At 42.9% G+C, this 9,409-nt stretch overlaps 1 protein-coding gene across 1 annotated transcript; it reads right to left on the bottom strand.

Annotated features, from left to right (window-relative positions):
* Positions 1 to 5,890: 5,890 nt before the first annotated feature.
* On the bottom strand, positions 5,891 to 9,158 carry LOC103722892 (putative TPR repeat-containing protein At1g05150). Its single transcript, XM_008813617.5, has one exon. The coding sequence runs from the start codon at positions 8,561 to 8,563 to the stop codon at positions 6,119 to 6,121; it is 2,445 nt and encodes an 814-aa protein (XP_008811839.1). The 5' UTR covers positions 8,564 to 9,158; the 3' UTR covers positions 5,891 to 6,118.
* Between the last annotated feature and the right edge of the window lie 251 nt (positions 9,159 to 9,409).

Here is a 9,409-nt window from a genome sequence, read left to right as displayed (position 1 = left end):
GGTAATATCTAAAGGATGATAGCCTCGATGTCAACAACATTAAGGACCTCAACTATGTGTTGCTGTCCAAATTGTTGTGGATAGAGTATGGTGCAGGCTCGTAACATCTAACTATTATCATCGTAGCAGCAGCGCTTTTCTGGAGTGGAGTTCTGATGGTGGAATGACTCAGTTTTGCCGAGCATTAGATATGATGTAGGCTGGGGCCAATCGGTATACTACTAGACCGATATTTGAAGAGGTAAGTTTCAGCAGGTGTTCGTTCAAGGTAGTGGTAGACAAGAAGGCTAGAGTTGGAGGATTCTGTTCTCAGGATGCTCAGATTTCAGCTTGGGATGGTATGGTTCATGGCTCGTGTAATCGTGTTCTTTCACCCAGCATCTAGCTTGGCAGAGACTAAAAAGAGCCTCTCTACAAGAAGTTCGATTGATTGAGATACCGGATCGAGCTTGGTGGAGATGGTCTTTGAGTGGTATCTTCTCCACTCAAAAAACATTTATCGCCCCCTCCACCTTTTGCATCCTCGCTTTCCCCTCCGTTGGTTTGAAGCGCTGCCAGATCTACCAGCTCACCTGAACATGAACAGAAAGAAAAGATTTAGTCCATTAAAGTAAATATTTTAAACGACATTTAATTAAAAAATAAAAAATGAAGAACCCATACATCTGATGGTTTGTGTGGATATGCTGGAGTAATGTATCAGAGCGATGGCAGATACCCTGTAATCAGATAATGCGAATTTATTCTGCTACTCAGTGATTCTGGTTCTTTGATTTGTTCGCAGGAAAGTTTACAAAAATATTTTATCATAGATGTTTATTATAAATAATAAATTTCAAGTGTAATTATTATAAAATAATATCTAGCAACTAGTTATTATAAACATAGTCATCGACAGCTAAGTCATCAATAAAAGTAATTATCAATCTTCATGTGGTATTTTATTAATTTGTAAACGAACAAAAACACAAAAGAAATTACGATGCCAAACAAGCGTTAACATACAACCGTGCACAAAATTCCACTCTAATTTAAAATTCCTATGCTCCAAAGTAAACTATTTTTTTCTGCAGATAATCCCAATAACATAAATTTGGTGCACAAGACCCCCACCATTGCAGAGTTTTGGAGAAAAGAAGGAAAGTTACAGATGCCTTAAACTGCATATGGAGAAGCCATTCGTGTTTCGAATCTGACCTGCATGTCACAATGAAGCTAACTTACCATTACACCAAGATTCATGCTCTCCCAACACCATAACAACACATGAACAGAAAAAGAAAAAAAAAACTGCGGCCAGACTCCAGAGGCAAATGAAGCATCAATACTAATTCTGAGAACCGCCTACTCTGGTGGACACCATCGAATTAATAACATCTAGTATCTTCATTTGCCATGGCCAACAGGTAGGAGAACCCTTTTAAGATAACTTGTCTGTCAAATAATATGTGCTTTGAGGTTCCTACCAGGCTCTTGGGAAGAAAACAATGCCATTTACAATCATCTATCCAGCAAGTAATGGCAGTCTATTATGCATGAGCAAAATGGTAAATTAAATATTTCTAAAACTCATAACTAAGATGCTATCAATGCAAGTAGATATAGTGAAAATTCAATCTTTAAGCCAATTAAGAAATGTAGGGCTTGAGAAAAGCTAAAAGAATATGGTGCAAAAATCAAGGTCCTTGAACCAGTCTATGTTAGGCTTCAAATATAAAAGATCACTGGCATGAGCTTCCAACATATGGGTCATCTGTATTTTCTCATGGCAGAGACCATCTGCAATACCTATATGTCTCCAAGGACATCCAGATGACAATTCTAAAAAATTTTTTGACTGTTACAAACTTTCAGATTTTCAGATGCCTCTGAGCTCCTTCAGTACGGAAGAAACCAATTGATCAATATGCTCACTGCATATAAAAGAATTGCTGGTTATATTATTTATGAAACTAAGCATCAAAAAATATTTATGGCCTAGACACCATGTAAATCATCCTACCATCAATAATCTAACTATAACATTGGTAGCATAGAAGAAGACATTCTTGCATGAAACAAAATAAAATGAATTGATTATTCTTAGAGGTGCATAACATCTAAAGGAGGTATTATTATAGCAGTTTTTCCAAGGTGCCTCTGCAGTATATAATCAAATTCTCATAGGACCTCTTTTGAGACCACCATGAAGCCTTATAGCCTACTCCAAGCATTAAACTTCCAATAACGTGAGCGCTTGAGTTATCTAGGTTTTAATATATCATGACATGGCTCCAACCATTGTAATTTGAAACAAAATATTTCAGGCGCAGAAGACCAGTAAAGTTAGTACTGAGTCACTAACATTAAGTTAATATAAAACACCACTACATCTGCCTCATCTTAAATCCATCTAGATAATGATGAATACTCCTCTTGTCAGAACCAATATTCTTTTCTGCAGATGTAAGAGGGGGGTCGGAAGTAAACAAAATTATCATTCCAAAAGTAAGAGGAGATTGGAGACTTGTAGTAAACAGGCTTCATGTACAACAAACAAATGATGCTCGAGAACCAAATAAAAATACTATGTTTCTTAAGGCTTGAATATAATTGAGAAGTATGATCGCACTTCCTATACTGTTATCATAACAGAATATCTGAAACGTTCAGGCAGTTATGCCAGAATTTCAGTAACAAGAGAGAGTGAGATACTGAAATTTATACCACTTCCTAACCACCAAAATCACCATGTTACTGTTCTCTTGCTATCCACCGCTGCAATGTCAATTTTCTCTGGTCCTCCAGTTAGAAGTTTGAAATACCGAACAAAGAACAGAAAGATATGTCATCGTCAACACTAAGTAACCAACACAATAACGATTTCACCATGGATCTTTGATCAACAAAAAAACATACATACAAAACAAACCACAGTAACAAAAAAGTTATCCAATTTTTCCGAAGTCCTATCCATGAATTCTGGCATTTGGTCCAACAAAGAGCTACATCCACTTTCAGAAAAACACTGCACAAAGTTGTAATGACACTTCCATCACAGAAGACATAATGATCTAACATATTGTGTAAAATTGCAATCAAGCAGGAGAAACTTGATGATCAACCACCAGAAACAGTCCTAGAGAGGAGGAAAAACAAAAACTTGTGCAACTCTGGATATGTTGGTTTATCTGTTTTATCTTCACTATGAAAGCACACAGGCACCAAGATAATGAGTCTACCACACATCAAACAGATTCACAACTTCAGTGCATTGAAATAAATTTACTAAGATAGCGAGATGTTTCATGACAGAACACAGAACTACATATATATACTAATCCACAGATACAAATAGATTTATACATATGCAATACACAATAGATGTATATATCTTTAGCGCTTTGGAAAAACATATGAAGATAATAGAACTGCAGTTTAAGATTGAACTGTCAGGCAACATCAGCTTCCAACCAAGTGTTTTATATCCCTATCTCTGTTGAAGATTGTCAGTTTATCTGACATGATAGATGCTGATTGTATTCCTGCATACATGCCTGATCATGAAAAATCTTGTATTGCTATCGTAGTTACAATATAAACACATTAAACAGATTCACATTTTCCTGCTTATGTGGATAATTTTATTAAAAAATCTCAAGATTTTTAATGTATGATGCACAATAATATGTCAATAAAGTTACTTGTTTTACGATTTAAGCCTTCAGCCTCATGAAATGAATATTCTACAGATGATCATGTTTATGAAGCATGGAGTCTTACGGCTTATATCTGCCTTATTAGCAAAGTTACTTGCATTAAGATTTAGAAGTTTTGCATCATGAATTGAATATTCTATGTACAGTCATATTTGTGGAGATACTGTCATTAGTCTTATGGCCTATATCTAACTAAACAATAATGCAAAAACAGTTACATGTTACGATGCCCATATATTAGTAAGTGGCCAAATCTACCCTATATAATATGATGGTGACAAGCACCAAAATGGCAGCAAAAAAGGAGAGAGACAAGGGCTTGTATAAATTTTTGTGCTAATTTAATAATCAGAAAGTATTCAGTATCTAACTGTCTGATCTTGCGAGAAATTTAGCTATGATGCTAACTAATATGTAGACATGTAGTTGTATAAGGAACTTTCAAACTGAGCTCAATTGTTTATTGATTTGATCATGACATTGTTATGCCATAACTGTTATTAAATTTGTTTCATAGGATTATCAACACATCAGTAAGCCCAAATGACAGGTACTAAAAAAAAAGAAAAATAGAAAAAGTAGTCAGACAAAGCACTTTACATGTACACATTTTCATGCAACTAAATATTTGACCGCCGCATACATTCTCCAGTATATTGCCAAATATGTAAATATAGTTTCATGTCAAACACCTATTATTGCATATATCCATCCAAAAGACACAAAGTTCATGCAAGGAACTAGTTATAATAAAGGTAGAAACAAGGATGGTGAATACCAGTGCATATTGACTGTACCATGCAATAGCATTAACGTAACGATATTGACATGGTACGCACCTTGCTTTTATTGTTGTGCCACCAATAGGCTTATCAAGTGATGGTACAAGAATGTACTGGTAAGGTACCAATACCACTGCTGCTTATGATGCCAGTATCATATGCACCAAGTGCAGGTTTCTTGGGCAATATAGATTAGCATTGTTAGCAACACATGATACACGTGTCAAATTTAGAAGAATATGACATGGCAACCCTTGATAAACCAGACATGGTGGGATATTTGTACATAATTTTTCATGTGTTTGTAAGTAAATAATGTATATGACTATCTAAAAAGAACATAGTTTTATTTGAAATGAGGTTGGCGCACCAGATCTTGAAAATCATATTGGTTGCACTGCATGCCAATGCAGAAAAAATTCTTCGCAAGAACTATATTCAAATTTATTTAGCGAAGCTCCCAATTTATATCAATAATTATATTTTGACATGATGTCACCGTGTTAAATGCATGTAAATGATGCCATATGTGCCAGAAAATAAACAAGCTTACAAATGCTACTATTGGTATTGGGCATACTGCTTACCCTCTCGAGTGATCTTTACAATCATGTAAATTTCTTACATCCTACTTACTAGCTATTAACATTTTACTCAATCTAATTGCTTTCCCAAAGTAATTTATTGTTAAACTAAATTTCAAATAAACTTATTTAGCATCATTAGTAATAAAAGCCCCACACCTTCCCCTGCTATGCCAAAAAAAGGCATATAAGAAGCTTGATCACATATTAATATCATACATAAGCATTTAAATTCAAGCTGGTCTTACCATCTCCTTTCACCACTGTTGTTTTCTTCTTTGAATCTTGTTTTAATTGCTCTAGCAGCAGAGTTCCATAATTCAATAAAAAAAATATTAAAATTCTCAAAATCTAATGAAGTATTCCCTTCCATTGATCTCTCATATTCAAACATCATTTAAATTTCTTTGCTGCAATCAAATCCAGAAAACAGTAACTGATATCAAGTGTCAATATTTCCAATAATACTCAACACAGAAACTAACAAAGTGAAACCATCCATACTTCATAACAGTGTATATGTAGACAACGTGCAACCAGTTTGACTACATTAGCATAGCTAAAAAAACCATCGGAAAAAAAAGTATGAAATTGACACTTTGTGTTGGAAGCCCAAAGGCTTGGTATGCCACTAATAGTTGTTGGCAAAACATGTCCAACACACCAAGAGACCCAAAGTTTAATGCCTACATGCAACACCACCATCAAGGCATCCACAACCGATATTAGTTTAAGCATACAAAAACCAACCCGTGTGCACTAATCCAAAATTTATATCATATACAGCTACAACTATAGAAATATTTATAACCAAACATCATTAGAATTACAGAGTAACAGCAGTCACCTTGCATATATCCATCATTGTCAAGCACTAATTAACAAAGAATTAATACAACTGTCCCCTAGACAAGGAAAGAGAAAAACTAATCTACCTGAACAAACATTTAGTTTACAAAATATGGGTTGCTAATCAGACATACTCCCAGCTTACCACAAACATGTTTGCACAAGATCTGATCTGACAACTACATGATACAGATTCTTTATCTCATCAAAGATCACCTTGCGAGCTCTTAGAATGTAAATTAAAGCACATGCACTTATCTTTCATAGCTTCAGACTCGCTTCCATACTCTTTGAACCTGTACTCCTCCTGCTTGCAATCCGATGGCACCTTCCCTTCACTGTAACAACGATTGCACAAGCTGAAACGATACTTTGTCTCCTTGAACCTAGACCCTATAATTGGGTACCTACATATCGAGCAGGTGTGCCGGCCATGACGAATTCGGTCGCCAGCTTCAAGCTTCACCAAGGTGCCTAAAATTCCAAAACCCCAATCTGGATCATTAAACATCTCGAGAAACTCTGCATATGAAACCATAGACGGATCCGACTCTCCATGCAATTCGAACATGTCACTGACACCATGTGAAGGGATATAAACCGCACGCAGCAGCTTAATATATGTGATCACATCGCTTCTCCTAATCTGTGTCCCTCCATCACTGTTAGACCGCCATAGAAGCGCATCAAAGACAGCCCGCTTGCGCTTCTCGAGCAGCCCTGAGCAAATGGGAGCAAGAACAGCAAAGAACAGCCCCAGATCAACGCGGCCCGATCCAGTGGGATCCAAGACAGAAAGAACCTTCTCATTGATTGCTTTGACAGCCCCCTGAAATGTCTCGGGCTTGAGAAACCGAAGCAACCTTCGGAGAATTGCTTCCAGGGCAGCCTTGCGGATGGATTTCTCTGCAACTCCACTACCAGAGTAGGATATCGGAACATCAGTCTCATTCATTTCCTTCTCCAAGAGGTCCACATCACAGCGGCTCAACCTCGTGACCCTCTGGAATGCCCTTATGTCCAGGGCATTGGCCAAATCCTGCCTCAAAGTGGTCTTCCTTCCCACCCTCTTGAACTTGGATGGCTCCACGATGAGGAAAGCCACCTCTCCCTCGGCACCATTCCCTTTCGGCGGCTTCTTCTTCTGGAGCGTCTTTAGATGGGCAATGGCGTCGTAGACCTCCACTCTCTGGGTCATCTTGAAGGCCTCCTTGAGGGCCTTCCTGGCCTCCTCCGTCTCCCCAGCGCCCAACAAAGCCACAGCCTTGTTCAGCTGCGCCCGCCAATTGTTCGGCCGGACGGCCAAAACCCTGGTGTACATCTCCGACGCCCTTGCGAACCGGCCGGCGTCCATGAACAAGCCCCCGAGGTTATACAGAGCATCGACGTGGCCGGGCTTCAAATCTATCGCCTTCTGGAACTCCTGGATGGCCCTCTCGTCCTCCCCCATGGCATGGAGGGCCGAGCCGAGATCGCAGTGGGCGTCAGCATAGTCCGGCCGCAGGAAGACGGCCTCCTCCAAGGCCTTCTCGGCGGCGCGGTACTCGCCGACGCCGAAGAGGGCGCTGCCGAGGAGCTTGAGGGCGCGGAAGTGCGTGGAGCAGAGGATGGCGGCCTCGCGGTAGTGCTCGCAGGCGCCGAGGATCATGCCCTCGCCCTCCATGGCGATGCCGAGGTTGACGTGGATCTGGGGGAGGATGTCGGCGGACTGGGCGCCGCCGGCCTCGGCGGCCTCGAGGGCGAGGAGGAACTCCTCCTTGGCCTCGGCGTGGCGACCGAGGGCGTAGAGGGTATTGCCCGCACGGAAGTGAGCGCGGACGTCAGTGGGGCGGAGCTCGCAGGCGCGGCGGAAGCTGCGGAGGGCGTCGCGGAAGAGGTGGTGCTCGTAGAGGGCGCGGCCGAGGGCCATGTGGTTGTCGAAGGCCTCGTCGCGAGAGCGGGCCCCGTCGGCGCGGCCGCGGAGGGCGGCGACCTCCTTGACGAAGACGAGGTAGTCGCGGCCGGTCTCGTCCCAGATGACTACTCGCCGTTCGGAGTCCGGGCCCATCTCGCGCGACCACCCGGCCTCCGAGAAGGAGTCGAAGTTGTTGTTGTTGCCGCTACTGTTGTCGCCCGCGGTGGAAGCGGACTTCTGGAGGTGCTTGGAGCGAAGGCGCTTGACGAGGATCTCGAGGTCGTCTAGGAGAGTCCAGGAGGAATCGTAGACGATCCCATGGTTGGGGGAAGTGGCCCAAGGGGGCGCAGCGGCGCGGGGGACGGCAGCCTTGGGGACGGAGAGGAGGGGATCGTCGACGATGGAGGAGGATGCAGCAGTGGCGGCGACGGAGGTGGAGGCGGCGGCCTCGGTCTCGCCGGGGAGGTGGAGGTCAAGGGCGTCGAAGTCGCGATCGACGTCGCCGGCGCCGTCATCGTAGGTGCGGAGGAGGCCATCGAGGGTAAGGCCGCGGTCGGTGTGGATGAACTCGGCGTAAGTGCGGAAGACCTCGTCGAGGATGGCGCCGATCTGCTCGTCGCTGAATTTGACGCGGGGATTGACGGCGACCACCAGCGCCGTCATCTCCTCCCGGTTCAGACCCCCATCGCCGTTCCCGTCGAACCGCTCGAAGATCCGCCGGACCTTCTCGGCCCGCGTGCCCCGAGACGACGCCATCTCTCGCGTCTCTTCTCCCTTCTTTTCCTCTTCTTTCTCTTCAGTTTTATCACATGGGGAGCAGGAGCAGAGAAGGAGGTATAAAGGAACCGGCCTTAATTAAACCAACCATCACCCCTCTCTCCCTCATTCTCCTCTTCTTCTTCCTTTTTCCTCCTCTCTTTCCCTATTTATCTCTTATTTTATCTGAGTACAGACTTTCTTAAATATTTCTTTTCATCGGAACCGGAGAACGGAGGAGGGAAGCCGGGGGAGGAAGGACGGTTGGGAGGCGAAGATGTGATGGGAATGATGGAGATCGCAATTATCAACCGGTGCTATCGGGACGTCGAACCTAACGAGAAAGCGTTTCAGAGCCACAGAGTTGTGGGGTCCATGGTGACGCAGCGCGGTGGGTTTTTTTCTGGGTACGATGTTGCGAAAAATCAAGGGGAAAAAAGGAAAAGGGTAGAGAGAGAGAGAGAGAGAGAGAGAGGGGTAAAAAGAGAAGATTCGGGACGCGAGAGAGGCCAACTGTCGCTGCAGCGCCAACGAGGATGATGTTAGCTGCCGGGATGTATTTATTTTTTTCAAAAAAGAAAAAAAGGCAAGGAAAAGGGTTGGGGGGGGGGAGGGAGTCATCGGCTCTATTATCGGCTATCGCCAGGCTGGGGCGGCACGCGCGAGGCATGAAGGCAGAGCCATCCATCCGAACGTACCGCATAAAACTCTTGTGCGGAATATTTATCTGCCGTCGATTTCCAGCACTGTCGCAACGCGTCAGAGATTTTGGTATCCCGCATAGAGATTCAATAGGGACTTTGAAGGATTGGGATAAGGTAGAAACCTGGTCGGGCCGGCCAGCTA

The sequence above is a fragment of the Phoenix dactylifera genome, chromosome 5 (genome assembly GCF_051530095.1).
Source record: "Phoenix dactylifera cultivar Ajwa chromosome 5, Ajwa_hap1_PhDact_Kaust_v1.1, whole genome shotgun sequence".
Taxonomy (NCBI): domain Eukaryota; kingdom Viridiplantae; phylum Streptophyta; class Magnoliopsida; order Arecales; family Arecaceae; genus Phoenix; species Phoenix dactylifera.
The sequence above is the reverse complement of the archived record's forward strand: the minus strand, read 5'-3'. Positions and strand labels throughout refer to the sequence as shown.